The following is a 19,047-nucleotide window of genomic DNA, read 5'->3' as shown; positions in this document are numbered from 1 at the left end:
ACTCACGCACTCTTCTGTTCAGAATCTGTAACTACACTTAGTGCCTTCTGAGTTACAAAACATAACTGAAGCCATCCGATTAAACTTGTCCACAGATGTAGTGGAACTCAGTTTTACAATAATTATTACACAATACTGTACACACGCACGCACAAACATTCCACAGCCACTTTTGCAATTCATTATATTCAGTGTATCTTGACGGTATGGGTGCTGCCTTGAGCACAATATTCCCATTTTTATTTTCACAAATTTGCTTTTAGCTTTATTCAGTAGCGGCATCAGAAAAAACTTAGTGGGTAAGAATAGAGCTGCCACCATTTCTGCAGAGCAAGCAGCAGTGCTAACAGGTACGACCTCTCAGAACTTAATTTATTTACTACACAAAGGTAGAAACAAATAAAATGATTTAAAACAGCAAAAATAAGTAAAAATCCACAAATAAATTACTGCAGTGACCCAGGGAAAATTAAAATATATTACTATACCAGAAGTGAATGCAGCCCTCGATATGAAAAAGGTTCCTCACCCATGATATAAATAAAGGTGGCATTTGAACTGCTGTAGTGCATGGTGGTAGTTTCAGCACAGGGATAGTCATATAGCATTCATAGGAAGCTGTGTTATGCCAAGTCAGACCATTGGTCCACCTGGGTCAGTACCATCTGCATTGACTGGCAACTGCTTTCCACGGGTTTTATCCGTCCATCCAATGAGTACCTTTTGCATGCTAAGGATGTGCTTAACTGCTGAACCACAGCTCTTCCCTGGTTACTTCCTAACACTGCCACAGTTTAATGCCTTTGGACAACTATCCAGCATCACTGATGTAGAGTGATACCTCAGGTTAAGAACTTAATTCATTCTGGAGGTCCGTTCTTAACCTGAAACTGTTCTTAACCTGAAGCACCACTTTAGCTAATGGGTCCTCCTCCTGCTGCTGTGCTGGAGCACGATTTCTGTTCTCATCCTGAAGCAAAGTTCTTAACCCAATATACTATTTCTGGGTTAGTGGAGTTTGTAACCTGAAGCATCGTTAACCCGAGGTACCACTGTACATGGATTGGAGTAGCCTTACTTCCCACTAAATTTAAAGGGATTATTCCAAAGGACTGCAGCTTCAGTTAGTCAGGTAACACAGGAAAATCAATCTGATACCTTACCCTGGCACTCCAATCGCATTCTGCAGCCTTACTCAAACAGAACTGATTCCTGGATCACACCAAAATATATTTCAGATGAGTAAATAATAACAATGATCAAATGTGTGTTTGAGTGGGAGGGGGGTGTTATTCTTGTTTTTATTACGTATTTTGTCTTTTTCATTTTTCATTTTTATGTTGTGAACCACTCTGAAATCTATGGATAAAGGGCGATATACAAATTTAATTAAGAACAATAACAATAATAATGTTAGCAATGGTCCTATGGCTCTGTGGCTTTCAATTTCAGAGCATTTTTGTTCACAAACCTCCGAGCTCCTGATTATAAAATCACTGGATGGCGTGACGCCCCGTAGGTGTTTCTGTGAGAACGGCTAATGGGAAGAGAAACAGAAACACGGGGGTTTGAAGCGCATCCTTTTCACGCGCTTCCCTGGAAGTCCCACGGGGACTCGCTCTCTAGCCAGGCGCATGTGGCATACGGCAAGGGCGTGAGGCTGCCGCCACACTGTCTTCAGCCATCAATTCATCTCTCTCCGGCTCTCAGCCCCCTTTGCTACGTGCGGGGTTCCCGTTTCGAGCGGGCAGCCCTCCGGTGACGCCATCAAGCGAGCGCCCGGCACTGAGTGGAACCGAAGAGGTTCCGCCCTAAACACTGCTCCGCGCAGGCGCGGCAGAGGGAACAGCGCGTCAGTTCCGGCGCGGCGAAGGCAAAGCGCCGGAAGTGGCGCCTTCTTGCTAACGGGCCTGCGTTCGGCGTCGGTTTTGCCGCGGTTTTCACTGAATGACCAGGTGGTTATAACTGAGGAGGCTGGCACCATGGTGGAGGTAAGAGGGCAAGGGTGGGACTGTCGAGGCTCGTGGCGCGATGAGTTGAGGGCAGTTTCGCTCCTTCGCGCCGCTTTTTTTTTGGGGGGGGGGTGTCAGCTGCGCGAAAATGAGACCCTTTGAAATCAGCTGGATGAGGCAGTCGCTTGTCTTCGGTTCGGGCGTAGAGCTGGACCTGCCTTCCTCCAACGCCGGCTGTGCCTTAGAAAGGGTCGAACCGGAGCTTGTGTGTGTCGGCGAGAGTGAGGAGCTTGGAGAGTTGCGTTCAGAATCCTTCCCGATGTTGGCTTGGAGGAGGGTTTTCGCAAATTCAGGGTGTCTTACAGGCAGTCAGATAGTAAGCATGAAACGTGAAGGTAGTCATGGAAAAGATCAAGAATGAGTGTTGACTTGCCGAAATGGCAAAAATTTAACTGGGAAGCTCAGAAATCGAGACAACAAGAATGGGGAAAGTTTATAGCTTATTTACGAGACCACTGTAAGCAAGTTAAAACATTGGCAAAATTTTAATCACACTTGTAAAGTAACAGAAAGTATGGATAATTTAGAAGGACAAAAAATTGGGTAAGTATTGACACGCAGTTGTAAATATCATCATTAGGACCCATGGAAGGGATGGGGGGAAGTCAGGAGATTCAGAGTAATCTCAGTATTTGGATTTGGAATTGTTTTTTGTTACATGTTTATACCTTTTAAAAATCAGTTATTTTTTTTATAAAAACAAATTAATCCCACTTCAGAAATAACACCTCATGGATTCCATCAGTACACGAACTAGCCCCTCTTTCTGGCATTCAAACATGCCAGTGAACATCCATCAGTGATAGTTGGTAGCCAAAGGGGCTCTCAGGTGGTTCTGGATTTAGGAATGATGCAGGAATGTTTGGTTGCTGCTGCTTTACCTTCATCATAAAAATAACTGAAGAGTATCTCTTCTGAATAAGAAAAAATTGTTCATTTGAAGAGTGTATGCCTTGAATGCAGAAGGCCTCCCATTCCGTCACGAACCTAAAAAGCATCTTTGGTGACAGAACTGGGAAACCAGAAAGGTCTGAGATCATGGAGAGTTACATCCATAAGAAGCAATGCTGACAGTACAGGCTATATGTGTAGTGTTAGTGTTTTTCCATTTCCTCGGATATTGAGGTGTTTTTTTAAAAAAAAATAATACTTGGTGAACTTTTGTTTGCTTACTCATGAAAAGTGACAGGAAAACTGCATTTCCTTTTTAAAACTAGGTGCAGAAATGTTGGGAAATCCTTGTGCCTGGTCTGAGCTTTATTGGTGTGCTGTGCTTACATGCTCATAATCCTTTAAAAAAGCTGCAATTATCTCCAGATCTACTTCATTGTAAAATAAGCTGTCTGTAAGGCACACATATTGCCCAAGTGCTGTTCTTTTTTTATTCCTCAAATACTTGACTGAAAACACAGGTCAGGCAATAGGAAGAGGAACACTGCTGTATCCATCTTGCCTGTACACATACGTAGAGGGATGCTGCTATTACATGCTGGGTTATGCTTGTATGGGGCCCATGTGAGTTAATTATCCCATGATAAACCATGTTTGTGGATGAATTAACTGAACAAAGAATTCTAGAGTATTTAGCTTTTCTGCATTTTGCTACCACTCAGACAAAAGTATTCACTGAAGAGCAGGGGAAGAAGTTTGTGTGATAAATGAATTACTATTTACCCAGATCGTCATCAGCTTCAGACCCTTTTTTCCAAGTACTAAAGATAATGCATAAAATGTCTGGTCTCATTCGCATGTTAAGTTAAGCCAAACCAAACCATGGCTTAGGATGCCAACTAAGTGGCCCTGCATTGATACAGGAACGCTAGTCTCCCATCTTGCAACAGTGCAGCCAGAGGTCTTAATTTTACATGGGTGCAAAAGCCCAAGAAGGCTGTGGGTGTAGTGCAGGGCCTTGCACAAATTGGGTTTGATGGCAGAGGGACAGTGTACCTGACAGCTATCTATTATGTCAGATTTGGTATCTCATTTTGCAGCCCTGAAAAGTTTGAAAGTTTGTCTTGAAGCACAAATTCTAACCAATACAGAGCCTTGTAGGATAAACAGCATCATGTACCTTTCACCGAAGTGGCAAGAATATGAATGACACATTTCACAGACATGCAGCCTCCACATCCACAATTTATTTGTGTGTTAGAAAATGGAAGTCATCCCCAAACAACATGGGTCAGCCAAGAGATTTGGGGAGCACAAATCCTGCAAATTCTGCAAACAGAACATGAGTGTTAAGGGACAAGAGAGAATGGAGGATAGGATAAGTATATGCAAGTGCCCATTTTCCTAGCTGGAGAATAAAATCAGGTTGGCAAAATTGCTGTTAAGATGTTTAAAAGAGGCAGAGATTTTATTTATGGTGTAATGGAGTATAGAAGCAAAACAGTTTCATCTACATGGTGAACGGCTATTGAAGTAATGACTGCATGATACTGAATAACATTCTTTGTTATTAATAGTAGTTGGGGTTTCATGTGTGAACTCAAATACTTCCATGCATCCACGTATCATTTTGGGTGCAAATGGGTTTAGTAGGTGCTTTTGTTAAGGAGTAACTGACTGGGACAAATGTGTACACCCCACTTCCACTGCATTCCAGCATGCATCAGATCCTTGGTCTTTTATTCATCATTTGTTTGTCATAGCTGCTTTGTCACATAAACAAGGTAGGAAATTCCAGTATCACCCACCAGTGTAATTGACATTGGCTTCCCAGTGTAGGATAATAGTAAAAAGCAGTTTAATGTGGCCTCTGTATTAACATTTGCATGCTAGCCTGATCAACCAAGCAAGTAATAGTTGATTGGAGCCAACAAAAAATGAGAAACAGTTCTCTGACTGGACATGCAGAAAGCTAATGGATCATGTTTAATGTTCTGTAAATAATGTCCTCACTCTGTTTGTTTTTTATCCAGTTTTACAATGACAATAAATTTAGGGGAACTCTGGCCTCTAAATGTATATGAAAGGTGACTTGCCAGAAAGGAAGTGCAGAGCTTTTATGTTTGGATTTACACCCAGTTCACCCTAGGATGGAAAACAGACTTTTGACCAAAGCATTAGTCTAATGTCTTTGATCTTGACACTCCGGAAAGGAAGAAAGTTAACTTAATACTTCATTTGGAAAGTTCAGTCATAGTTTTTAGCACTTAGCAGATTCTGTTGCAGAGTAAACAGGTACTTATTAGGATGGGGGCAAGAGCTATGCTCCCTTTTCTCATTTGTTTTTGGTACTTTGCCTTCTTTTTGAATGGGGGTGGGGAAAGTGAGCTACACTTGTTCTAAAGGAGAACAAAATAAAGTCAAGCTAGCCATGTATGCATAAGTACTGTTAGTCTAATACCTTTTCTTGGACTCAATTAGAACATCACAATACTAGTGAAAGTAACATTTATGGGTTATATTTTTCTAAGTACACATACTACTGCAAACTATTTTTAAAAACATTTTACATTTTAGTAGCTATTGTACTTCTGTTTATTTCTAGGACACATTTCTTTTATATTCTGTAAATTAAAACAAAACTAGAATTGCATAACAATTTTAACAAGCAGCTAAAAACACATACCAAAGAAGTTCACCAAAACAAAGTATTTAGTAAACATTATTATTTAGTAAAGATGTATTAAGTACATACATACTTACTGTAGATAGTTAAACACAGTGAATTGTATCCAACTCAATTATGCTCAAAATAGTCCCATTGAAATTTTAATGCTACAAATACAATGCTCAGGTCAATCGCAATCCCCACGAGGTTTTGCTAGATCGTGGCCCTCTTTCCTTAGCGTCACTAAAACTGACCCCTGCCCCGCACCCTCGCCCCACCCTCCATTGTTGTTTGATCTCTGGAAGGTAAGACGGAGCTTTCTTTGTGTTGCTGTTTTCATTCATAGCGATCTTTTTATGAATGACTTTACCCCTTTGTCTCTTGTCTTTAACCCCCCAAAAAATGGAAGTCACCCCCCAAAAGCTATATTTTTAACCCATAAAAACTTTGAGCTGAACCCCCCAAAAACGGGGGTAGATCACTGCCAGTTTTTAATTCTGAAAGTAGATCACAGTTTCTTGAGAGTTGGCCACCCCTGCTCTAGGGGAAGGAAAGGTCTCTCATGTCATCATGCTGAACTTTAGACCTGAAAGAAGTATTTTGTGTTTTCTTCTGTCTACTCCCAAACTTGGCAAGTTATGAAGACTCACCATTTGCCTCTTCTGACTTGGGAGAGAGAAGGCTGATTTCTCATATAGTGTTTATGTTTGAATCAGATAGAAGGGTATGAGATTTCTGTCTACTCTAGAGATCAGGAGAAATGAGAACCTTATTGAGTTATCTGACATGTGCAAAGGACTTGAGGAAGAGACGTGGGGGTGGGGGGGGTCAGTGCTTGTCAATGTTCGTTGAGCATTTTTAATGAAAAAGGTCTTACTAAAGATGTGTCTGAAACTTTTCTCCCCTTTAGGAAGTACAAAAGCACTCTGTGCATACCCTTGTTTTCCGATCTTTGAAAAGAACTCATGACATGTTTGTGGCTGACAATGCAAAACCAGTATCATTGGATGATAGGAGGTAAGGAGGATTGCCAGTAAGCTATTGGTGCTTTTGAAGCTACAAACCAGTCTAAAAACTTAATCCATTACTCAGCAACCCTATTCCATAGTATCACAGTATCATTTTGAAATGAACTAGTTCTTGAGGGCTTAGAATCAACATTGGATTGTGTTTACAGTGATGGAGGATGAAGTTAAAACTCGGCTATGGACCCAACTAATCCTGTGTTTGTATCACCCACTGAGTTTATGCTGAAGTATCAAAAAATATTTGGTGGGATATGCATAGTCAGAAATGCATCATCAAACAACAACAACAAAAACAGAAGGGGGCAGATTTGCTTAAAATTTGTATACTGTATGCCAGCACAGGTATACAGATGCAAACTTAGAAACTGAACTGTGTCCTCCTGGCAGTGGAACAGATGTCATTGGTGGAGCAGAACTATCCCCCTTCTGCAGCCTCCTGGAACCCCCAAAACCGGTTCTGGAGGTTTGTGGACCCTCTATAGCACATCTGGGCAGTGTCTGAAATCTGTAGGGGGTAGGGTAGGAGAGAAAGGGAAGTTATGTCTCAGAAGCATGGCGCTGTATTAAGTACAATACAGTACTTAATCTCACTATAGTACAGGACAATCTCACTATAGTGGGAATAACTGTGACCAGGTGATCTGTGTGCCTGTTCAGCCTGTAGTCCAGGTACTAACTGTTGAAGGGGGAGGGCCTAGCTCTCCGTTTTTAGAATTATTTATCCTTAACCTGGATTTTGACTGGGCAGCCCTTTAAATAGAGGGCTTTCCTTTATAAACTAGGGCCTATGAACACCTAGGGTGTAGTAAAATCTAGAAAATTGTAACATTCAGTAACATTCCTGTTTGCTGGACTATTTATCTAAATACTTAGAATACTGCATCCCAATATAACTCCACAAGAACATCAGAACTGTTATCAGAACTCCTAATTGCATATCTTACTTAAAGCATGAGTTTGTTATGATAATACAGTGCATCAAAAATACTAAGTACTAAAGTGTTTTCTTACGCAGCCACAAAGTAAAGATGGCCGTTAAACTTCGTACAGAATACGGTTCTGTGCTTCACATGCCTGTATTGAAAGAAAATGCTCGAGAGAAGGGTGCCCATGGTGTGATTGATTCTTATGGACATAAGCAGTATCTTCAGAATCAAGGTATGGCTACAATTATAATTGTATAAACCTGAGTATAGACATTTGGGCCACACTTGCAGTGAAAGAATTTTGCTGCACTTTCAGTTACAATGTGGTTACACAAATGAGGACCCTGGATTATTATTTTTTTATCTTTCTTTTCTTTTCTTTTCTTCTGTCATGGACCCAGCATACATGTGGTTGACAAAGACTTGGCATGTGCAAGTGCATATTAAATATTTATAGAACAACACGTCAGAAGACTTTGAAGTTTTTCTTCTTCTTTCACATAGAAAGTCTTTGTGTATCTGACAGTGGCATTGGCACATGGCCTGATCTGTGACTTGCCATGATGTAGCAGCTGGTGATCTTTATCCTAAGTATAGCTTGCTAGTGCAGAACATGTTATTATTAATTATATTTATATCTGACTGTGTTTATTAATGGTTTATTGATATAGTATGCAAGACATTTAATAATACTCAAATAAACAAAAATGGAAATAAATGCCACTGTGCCAGAAGAATGAGTGGGAAAATGTGAATTCCCAAGTTTCTTGTTAAGTGTATAAGCAGCGCATAATTCATGTGCTTACAAGGTAAACAGTACCAGCAGTTCTTGTTATGTGCAAATTATAATGAAAATTGTACAAAGGTGTGTTTAGGAATTCAAGTAATTATCTGTTTACTATAATATTTATTAAAGTAATAATCAACAAATCTCTTGCTCTTTAGGCGATGATGATGAATATTTGATAACAGGGACACATCCATATCCCCCTGGACCTGGTAAGATTTTGAGCAAACTATTTGGGTGAAATTGAGTGCAATTTTAGTATATACTGTATTTTTCGCTCTATAAGACGCACCAGACCACAAGACGCACCTAGTTTTTGGAGGAGGAAAACAAGAAAAAAATATTCTGAATCTCAGAAGCCAGAACAAAAGTGAGTCTTATAGAGCAAAAAATACGGTATATTTTCTCCAGGAAGATGCCACTAATGATGCAGTGCTTGATAGTCACTGTCTCTTAATGAAGTTAGAGGATACAATACCAAAAATAATTGGATGCAACTTATACATGCAAATTACACAAGTAATGTTTACTGAAGTGTGGTTTGCATCTACCTAATGAGTTCTTGCATGTTATAGTGGAAGTGTACTGGGCAAATTTTGAAATCGTTAAGTATCTTTCATTATTCCATCACTACTTGAAATGAAGGAGATGCACTTGCTCTTAGACATTTGGTTATTAAATCTTTGGAAATTGGCTAAGAGATAGGATGGTCCTGGAAAATTGGGGGATGTGTTGCCCCCATTCCGGGGTGGGGGGCGTCTCTGGGCCTTAACATATCTAGCTGTGCTGCTGTTTAGTGAAAATTAACAGGGAGTATTTCTCTCATGGAACACTTTTAACCTAAGAATTTTATAATTTAAACTCAAATTATATATATATATACACCCCCCCACACACATTGGAGCTTAAGTTGTTGTTAAAGTATCTAAAGTGTCCAAAAGAGCATTACAAGTTGTCCAGTATACTTAGGTATCCAGAGTATCACGAGTTATATTTTTTTACCTGCATTATAGAGAACTATAGTTTCAACCTGCTCCAAAGAGAGAAAATGGACTCTTTGAATTTTAAAAGCCAGTTTAGCCCTGTTAAAGTCAGGTAAAATTAAATCAACTGAAATCCTTAGATCCGTAGAATTAAATACATATGATCAATAATGACTAGGTTTTGAGGGATGGCTTTTGTCAGCAAGAATAGATTGATCAGGATTTAGTTGGTAACAAAAAGTAATTAAGATTTGTCTTAACTGTGTGTATTTTCTCTTTTAAAAGGAGTGGCTTTGACTGCAGACACTAAAATTCAGAGGATGCCTAGTGAATCAGCAGCTCAGTCATTAGCTGTGGCGTTGCCACCTTCTCAGTCCAAGTAATTACATTCCGTTAAAAGTAAAATTATTCTGTGTTTTAACCGATGATTAACTGTTTTTAACTGATGATTTTAGCTGATGAAGTTTTCATGGAAAATGCAGTGTAAAGAACAGCTATTTAAATCTGTATTAATGGAAACAGAATAACGTGTTCAGTCTGAAACTGAGCTTTTGGGTTTTTTCATTGATATAGCTTCATTTGTTTTTCTATATTGCTGAAATTTAAGAACTGAATGTTGTCTGATGAGATGGATTGGAATTACTGTGGGACCCTTTTCCTTGTACAATTGATCAGCATTTTTTTGTTAGTTCTGATTACCTCTCTGTGGAGGTGAGATGAAAAAGGGAGCTTTGGATTAGGGAGTGATGTGAAGACAATGGCAAATGTTCAGTTCTTTTCCATTTTTGAGTGAAGTCTTTGCGGGACCTTCCGGTAAAAGCTAGTTTGCAAGGATTTGAGCTGTGAGCCACGAAGTCCTGGTTCAGATTTCACCTGTACCCACTAACCATGCAGTTTACTAACCATGTTCACTCAGAAGTGAGTCCCGTTCAATTCAGAAGGACTTCCTAGTAAGCGTGCTTAGGTTTGCAGCCTAAATGGCTGCCTCTTCAAAACCTTAGCCCTTCATCTGCAGTATGGAAGCAGTAATGCTGACCAACCTTACAGGACTGTTTTAAGGACACTTTTTGTATTTTTTACATTTACACGCACAAGATTTTGTCAGTTACTTGAAAAGAAGCAACTGAAAAAAAAGTCTGCTAACACTTTGTAGGATAATGTATCTTCATTTTCTCTGCCTCACGTCCACTCCCCCTGCCTTTCCAGAATGGAATCAAATCGAACTGCTTCTAGCGTTGGTGATATATACAGACATGCTGGAATTCCTGAGCGCTCACAGCCTCCAGGTTTGACTCTGGTAAGCCCCGTTAATTGAAAGCCTTTGATGGAGATGCAGTAAATTTACCAAATTGGATTCTTAACAGTGACTTTGTCGGGAATAGGGTTGTGACAGAATGACACTGCATAACCATATAAGGATAGCAGAAACTTACTGGGGCGGGATGGAATATTTGTTGAGTGTAGTTTTGAAATGTCTGTTCCTTTTATAGGCTATGATGGAAGCTGGTGGGAACAAAAATTCAGCATTAATGGCAAAGAAGGCTCCGACAATGCCAAAACCACAATGGCATCCCCCATGGAAGCTGTACAGAGTAAGTAGGAAATAAGTTGCAAGGATGAATCTCAGGATAAATTGATTGCTAAGCACTGGCAGGCTCAAACCTTAGGCTCAAGCACACCCACTCCTGCTCCAGTGCAGTCTAGAGCATGGGTCAGCAAACTAAGGCACGCGGGCCAGATCAGGCCCAATTGCCCTCTAGATCTGGGACGGTCTTGGAATCCCCGCTTGGATCTGCGTGATCGTTCAGACTGCGCCATTTTTTTGCCATTTCCCCCCCCCGGCGCCATTACCCCCACACTGCGACGACACCTCCTCCCTCCCTCCTGGCTTCTCCCTGCCCTGTGGAGGATGAGAGCTGGGCTTTGATTGGTGTGAGCCAGTCTGAAGCCTCGCCACCCGCGCAATCTGTCTTATTTTATAACAATCCATCTCATTTTATAACAATTGCAGGTTATCAGTGGACACTTAGGTTGGGTGAGATGTATTGCAGTAGAACCAGGAAATCAGTGGTTTGTTACTGGCTCTGCTGACCGAACTATAAAGGTAAGAGATAGCAAAGAACTGAAAAATCACTGTCTGCTGCCATTGATGCTATTTTAGGTGCTGTTAAGCGTTTCATGGCCAGCATAATTTATTACCCATCTTTCTTTCTGTTACCTACAATTTTAGTTGCACCAGTGTGCCGGAACCGGAATTAAATAAAAACTGAGTTTTCAGACTTTATAATTCTGTTTAGAGATTAATTTTGTACGCTGCTTAGGTCTTTGAGATGTTGGACTCCATTAAATGAACAGTCTTTGATGTCTTAACTTTTGCAAGATCATCAAAAAATTTGTTTCTCTTGCTTCAGATCTGGGACCTTGCTAGTGGCAAACTGAAACTATCTTTGACGGGGCATATTAGTACAGTTCGGGGTGTAATAGTGAGTGGACGAAGTCCATACCTTTTCTCTTGTGGAGAAGATAAACAGGTGAAATGCTGGGACCTTGAATATAATAAGGTAAGCAAAGCACATTGGCAGCAGCTGAAATTTTATTAGTAATTTAAAGATTACCTGTTCATGGAGCATCCTATTTTAACTGAAATATGTTTGATGTGTAGGTTATTAGGCACTACCATGGCCACCTGAGTGCTGTGTATGGCTTGGATTTGCATCCAACAATAGACGTGCTTGTAACATGTAGCAGAGATTCAACTGCACGTGTAAGTAAAACACATATATCTGTGATGTAGTTGATCTGTCTCTTCTTACGTAAGATAATGCTTAAATAGGTTTCCTGTCTCTTGCCAATTTGGCTTCCATTTCAAAAGGTACAAATTCTACTTACCCTCCCTGGTTTAGGGTATGTGATTTGGTCAGATCTAAATCATGCTATGAAGACTGAAACTTGGCCTTTGAGCAGGAATGTATGGCACTCCCTGTATCTTACATGGACATAGTCTCTGTTTAGGCAAATTGGGGTATACCACCATATGTGATATATGCTGTGAATATATGTGTGCATACCTGCTTGTCAATAATGTGTTGCTACAGGAAAATACAATTCTGTGTTCTTTTGTCTGATTCCCATTTAAAAATAATAATAATGTCACAACGTAGGAAAAATGTCACATGTGTGAATCAGCTCTTCAAGGCATATATGCCTCCTGCCTGCCTGCAGTTTAGTGAACATTTAATACTTGGCCGACAGCTTTAGTTTCCATCCTAGTTTATGCGTTTCATTATCTTCAGGGGCGTTAGGGTGGGTTGTAACAGATACCTTTGTATGAGTTAAATTTTTTGAAGGCTTCCTGTGGCCTATGAGTTATTGCTTTGGCTACAGTTCAGTGTGGTATCTGCCACTGCGGAATACACAAATTATGAAATGATATAGGGCAGTAATTCTTAAATGCTGGGCTCAAGTTCACAAGAAGATGAGAGAAGTTTGATGATGAAAGGCCAGGCTGCTAACAAGTAATACTGGAACTAATAGGTGAGCAGAGGAAGAGTTGGCCTTCCACATCAGGAGAGACCTGAGTGATACATACTTTTGTCATTGGTTTTGATGGTGGATGGTGCATTTATCTGTTCTAATTTGATTCTAACCTCCCTAGATTTGGGATGTGAGGACAAAAGCGAGCGTGCATACATTGGCAGGACACACAAATGCTGTGGCAACAGTGAAGTGTCAAGCGGCAGAACCACAGATCATCACGGGTATGGTGGAAGTTGTTTACCAAATGCATACAGCATATCCAGCAGTTCACTGTTACAGCCAGCTGGAGTATAGGGGAGGGAAAGTGCTGTTCCAATTCCCAGACTCTCTTTGGAAACATATTGAGAACCAGAAAACAATTGATTTGCAGCCATGTTGTGAATTGAAGATGGTAGAATATGTAGCCCATTTTGCTGCTTGATTTTCAACTGGAAACTAGCAGTGGGAGTTTTTACAATGTGTTGGTGGTAATCCACTAACCAATAGGAAGCTATTTACTTACAAATGTGTATACAGCAGATAGAAGGACTTTTCAGAAAAGAAGTACCTTGGCGCTTTGAAAGTTTGACTATTGGATAATCCTAAGTCCCCCCAAGACATTGAAATGCAATTTAAGATAACATTGATGCATATGATGATGCCTTCTCTGCAGGGATGCTCAGGAGCAGAGTTCTGATTGTGAAACTTGGAAGTATAACAAAATTGGAGCATGTGATTCTTTAACATACAGGCAGTTCAGATACTTATCCTATCCACATGCCTTTCTAAAATCTGTTCTTATTATTTTGTATTTACAGGAAGTCATGATACCACTATACGACTCTGGGACTTAGTGGGAGGAAAAACACGGGTCACTTTAACCAATCACAAGAAATCAGTAAGAGCAGTAGTACTGCACCCAAGACAGTAAGATTTTTTCAGGTTTTTTCCTCTCCTGTTAATGTAATGTAATACATATAATAATATTATATTATAACTACAACAACTGCAACAATGTATATTATTGAAGAAAGTGGTAAATTAAATTGTTAATCAGATATAGTAGTCTTTGGTTAACTGAACTTCCAATACTTGCTAACATATACCTTGTTACAGGTACACATTTGCATCTGGGTCTCCGGATAACATCAAACAGTGGAAATTCCCTGATGGAAACTTTATCCAGAATCTTTCTGGTCACAGTGCTATTATCAATACACTAGCTGTGAATTCAGATGGAGTTCTGGTTTCTGGAGGTAAATGAGAATTGTCGAAGTAGCTTGAATAGGGACATTTCTTTTTTTCCATATTATTTACTGTAACATGCTGTCTGCAGGGCTCACTTATGCAGACAGTTCTGAAACACTGAATAGCTCAGAGGTCACCAATCCATTTTGATTGACTCCACAAATGTATAGCACTAGCATTGAAAGAGCTTTGGGTCCCAGACTATTCAAAATACTGCTTTTAACATTTAGAGCAAAGCTTTCCAAATTGTATTTTGACACATTAGTGTGTTGGCATCACACGAATGCTCCCTGCTTCTCCCAGGGCTAGAAAGTGGTTAGTTAAACCACTGGTTTGCTAGTAAAACTGAATTACTGTGTCATGAAATAATGCATGTCTAAAAAGTGTGTCACCAACAAAATTAGTTTGGAAAGCTTTGGTTTAGAGCAGGCATCTCCAACCTGCGGCCCTCCCGATGTTTTGGCCTACAACTCCCATGATCCCTAGCTAACAGGACCAGTCAGGGATGATGGGAATTGTAGTCCAAAACACCTGGAGGGCTGAAAGTTGGGGATGCCTGGTTTAGAGCCATAAACGAACTTGGTCCAAGTATGTTGAGGGTGGTAATTGGAAGAATTCTTGTTCCAAATCCCACCTTTATCTGACATTTGATGGAGATGAGGTGCAGGGCCTTCTAAATGGTGGCACCTGTGTTTTAGTATAGGCTGCAGATGGCAAGCACAATCTTAAGAAACATCCCCCCTTTATCTTACATAAGATAAAATGCCTCTTCTAAACTGATGCCAGCTATGACATGTGCATGCATCATCTGAAAGCATAGTATACTTGCTTCAGAACTACTTGCAAATCAACACAGGTTTAACTAATTGATGAACTGATATGCTGTAATTCTATAAATGTTTCCTGGGAGAATAAGCTCCATTGAACTCAGTGGGGTTTGCTTCTGAGTAAATGTGCATAGGGTTGTGCTGATGGTGCTGTTGTGATTACATAGAGTAAGTGGGGTTTTTTTTATAATAAAAACATTAAAGTGAATTTGGGCTGTATGTTGAATTGTAAAGCAGGTGTAACACTGATTTTGTTTTTCAGCTGACAATGGTACGATGCATCTTTGGGACTGGAGAACTGGGTATAACTTCCAGAGAGTGCATGCGGCTGTACAGCCTGGATCACTGGACAGCGAATCTGGAATATTTGCATGTGCATTTGATCAGTCCGAAAGCAGGCTGCTTACTGCTGAAGCCGATAAAACCATTAAAGTCTACAGAGAAGATGATACTGCGGTATGGAGAACCATATTCTTTTTCGCCACATATTTTATATATAAAACTAGGTTTTAAGATACTCTTAGGACAGAGATTCTGGAAGCATTATCCCTAAACGCTGCTTACTGCTAGAGTGATTACACATTAGCTCGGGCAGCCGGCCTACTTCAGCAGCAAACGCATCTCATGGGATGGGAAAATGTAATAAAAAAGCAGTCGCTACAAATAGAGGGCAGTTAGGTTGCTTGCCTGTAACTTTCTAACAACAATGGAATAAAATGATTTCTAATTCCATTTTCAGCCTGAACAGGGTAGATTTTTTAAAATGGTTAAAAAGAAGAAAGTACTATGCATTTATTCAGAGCAGAAAATGCTTGATACTAGTTTCACAAGATTACAAAAGGACGTATGGATTTGGAGATGGCTGCTGCATTTTAAAAGCAGACAAGTATTTCCTTAGCCACACTGATTATCTGTGACACTTAGAGCACAATCCTGTGCATAGAAAAAAGTCCCACTGAATTCTTATTACACGTGAGTAGGTTTGCAGCCTATTATCTGTTGTGCAGACTTCTGCTGCATTACTTGCTATCATGGCTGCAGCCTTCTATCCATTATTATTTCACTGTACATCAAACTACGCTTGTTTTACAGGGGAGAAAATCACTCTTGAATTTTTTATTGGGAATCTTTGATCAAAGGAAACTGTGAAATGTTTTCTGTTGCTTTATTTTCTACTTTTAAACAAAAGCTTGTTACTGCATATCTTGATTGTATGGTGCGGTTGAGCCACTTAAATAGCTATAGTACATCCAGTAAACAAATCTACCTGTGTCGTCATCTACACACATTTGATGCATTGCTCTATATTACACTCCAGCTGTGAAATGGGATTAGTGGCTTATCTTACCAGCGCTTTTAATTGATAGATTCTAATGCTTGTGTGCAGAAGTTGAAAGAAACACACAGTGGTTTCCAGTTCTGCTGCCTCCTCTGCCACTGGATACCACCCATAATAAACATTTATTGATACGGTTATGTATATTGGACCAAAACTGATAATTTTCCCCCTCCTGTTGATGGCAATATTTTTATATTGTTCTCTTAACTTCAGCTTGGATCAATAAACTTAGTTCATCAAGAGTGTGATTTCATAGTAAAATTCAATGACGCTGATCTTATTAAACATTCTGACTTTAACACAAGCTGGAATTCCAATATGTTTTTTTCTTTTCTTTTTCTTTTAAAAATACTTCTAGACTGAAGAAACTCATCCTGTCAGCTGGAAACCAGAAATCATCAAGCGAAAACGATTTTAATGAGAATCCACCTGAATAGCTGTGCCATAATCCTGACTCTGACTACAAAGCCTGAACTCTCCTCAAGTCATTGCTTTGTTTAGTTTGCAGTTTTTATATTATATATGGCTTCCCTCTAGGATATTATCCTCTCTCTGATCCCAGGAAATCGGCTGCAGATGTTACACACATCTGAAGAAGTGAAAGTTTCTTTTAATAAAATGGTAATGTGCTGGTGATCATAGTCACCCAGTGTGTGCATGTCATTCTATGTGGGCAGAAGGTGGTGTGAATCCCACCTGCTCTTGTATCCCTCTTCTTTCCCCCGAGGAAAAAAAACAAAACAAAACTCCTGTTTGGTACTTGATCCTACGGCACCAAATAGTAAAACTGTTGGGGGGGAAAGCCATTGTAAAAGTGATTTATGTCCTTAATACAATGTGCTACTTCACTGAGCTGTAATGCAATAAAATATAAATTTCTTTTCCAGTTTGTTCTTGGGCGTTAACAACTAAAATGCAGAACTGTGCTCTTATATGTTGTATGTGTGGTTCTGTTTCAGAGCAATGGTTTTGACCATCTCGTGTCAGAATCCTACTTTAAAAAATAATGAAACAACCTCTTTAAAATGCTTTCTGATGAGTGTCTATTATTTGATTCTCTGTTAGTCAAACTTTTAAAACACAACTCTTTTTAAGACTCCACAGACAAGGTAGAAGAGTAGCTCTGAAACGACACAAGCTTTTTGGCTGAGATCAAAAGAGTCTTCTGAGTGAGTGGAAATGCTTCCACTTACAATGCGATGGTTTAGCAATTTTACTTTCTGACTAGAGCTGGGCGATATATCAATATATGGTCCAAAACCGATTTGAAGCTCACATCGTGATAATTGTTTCATATTTGAGCAGGCAATATATCGCGAAGCATATTGTGTGTAAGGGCTACGTGATACCTGGTTTTCACCATCACGATAACTCACCAGTTAAAGGTTGCGGTGTACCACAATGTCTGTAATAAGGATGGAATTATACAGAGGTGAACAGGACAATGTCCAGGCAACCGCTACTACTTAAGAGGTCTAAAACGGATAAATGACAGTATTATCAATCACCACAAAGTCAGTTTCATCAGCAGGCAAGCCAAAATTCATCCCAATAGGACTTTTGGTTTGGGGCTTGGCTACGAAATTGTGGCATGTAGGACAATCCAAAGTACAGCAATGAGTCATAGCAATGAGTCATAGCCTCGCCACAGCAGTAGGCAACAGCAGCCTCTGAGGTCTTGTAGTGGGGACAGTAGTGGCCTGCAAGGCCTTGTAGTGGCAAAAGCGGCAATGGCCTGCATGGTCTTGTCATGGCAGTTGCAATGACAGTGGCTTGTGAGGCTTTGCAGTGGTGGCAGGAGGCAGTGGCAGAAGCAGAGGTGGCCTGCAAGGCCTCACTGAGGCAGGCTGCCAGCTTCCGCCACTTCCTCCCACTACCCTCAAGAGGACTTGCAGGCTGCCGCCACTTCTTGCCACCGTGGCGAGGCCTCGCAAGCCCCAATGTTTGTGTGCCTATGAGGCCTCGCAGGCTGCCACTACTATTGCCATCACCATTGCCAGAATATTGCAATATTATGTTGCCGCCGCAAGGCCTCGCAGGATGCTGCTACTGCTGTCACCTGTTACTGCCGCAAGGCTCCCCCCCCCCCCCGGGTGTCCACCACGAGGACTTGTAGGCCACTGCCACTTCTGCTGCCAAATCCTGTCACCACTGTGAGGCCTCACAGGCCAATGCTGTTACTGCTGCCACTCTTTGGTAGCCAAGCCCAAAACCAAAAGTCCTGTTAGGATGTCTTTTGGCTTGCCTGCTGCTGAAAGTGACCATGAGGTGATTGATAATATCATTTTAGCCCCTAAGTAGTAGCAGTTGCCAGGACATTGTCCTGTTCACTTCTGCGTAGTTCCTTATTTCAGATACTGTGATATATTGGTATATCGCCATGCTTAGCTGGTGATATATCACAATATTGAAAACCAGTTATCGCCCAGCCCTATTTCTGACTGCAGTTCTGCACGTGTCATTGAGTGCTGCTTTGGGGTTCTTGTGACCTTTGCGCACAGCTTTTCAGAGGATGGAAGTTGGCTGCATTGGAACAAATTGCTAGAAAAACCACTGTGTGCCAACAAAACACTTTGGGTTTGGCCGTCAACTTGGAGAGCCCTCCCAAGGTGCCATTTAGGTGCTTTGTTCCAGTCTTGCACACTTTTTTAAATGGGTTGGATATCTTCAACATCTTCACTTACACTGTTCCAATAGCATTTACATGAGTATATATTACACATATTTGTGTACATAGAAATTTAATATTGGCAGTGAAATACTTGGTTTGTAATATTGGTTGTTATCAACTGAAGTCCCATAAAACCACAAGCTAGTGTTAA

At 40.4% G+C, this 19,047-nt stretch overlaps 1 protein-coding gene across 1 annotated transcript; it reads left to right on the top strand.

Moving 5' to 3' along the window:
* Window positions 1-1,843: 1,843 nt before the first annotated feature.
* PLRG1 (pleiotropic regulator 1) lies at window positions 1,844-17,111 on the top strand. Its single transcript, XM_083457414.1, has 15 exons — window positions 1,844-1,991; window positions 6,482-6,588; window positions 7,615-7,757; window positions 8,471-8,524; window positions 9,581-9,674; window positions 10,502-10,592; window positions 10,786-10,887; window positions 11,307-11,399; window positions 11,707-11,856; window positions 11,958-12,059; window positions 12,951-13,053; window positions 13,630-13,738; window positions 13,928-14,067; window positions 15,149-15,342; window positions 16,584-17,111. The coding sequence occupies exons 1-15, from the start codon at window positions 1,983-1,985 to the stop codon at window positions 16,641-16,643; spliced, it is 1,551 nt and encodes a 516-aa protein (XP_083313540.1). The 5' UTR covers window positions 1,844-1,982; the 3' UTR covers window positions 16,644-17,111.
* The last annotated feature ends 1,936 nt before the right edge of the window (window positions 17,112-19,047 follow it).

Source organism: Podarcis tiliguerta (genome assembly GCF_965153285.1).
Source record: "Podarcis tiliguerta genome assembly, chromosome: 9".
In the NCBI taxonomy this organism is placed as follows: Eukaryota; Metazoa; Chordata; class Lepidosauria; order Squamata; family Lacertidae; genus Podarcis; species Podarcis tiliguerta.
Note: the sequence above shows the minus strand (reverse complement) of the source record. Positions and strands in the feature narration are given on the sequence as shown.

Bases quoted from the DNA above. Each gene is read 5' to 3' on its own strand.
- PLRG1 (XM_083457414.1), top strand. The intron at 9,675-10,501 runs GTAATTACATTC...CTGCCTTTCCAG, and splicing joins TTGCCACCTTCTCAGTCCAA to AATGGAATCAAATCGAACTG. The intron at 12,060-12,950 runs GTAAGTAAAACA...TAACCTCCCTAG, and splicing joins GCAGAGATTCAACTGCACGT to ATTTGGGATGTGAGGACAAA.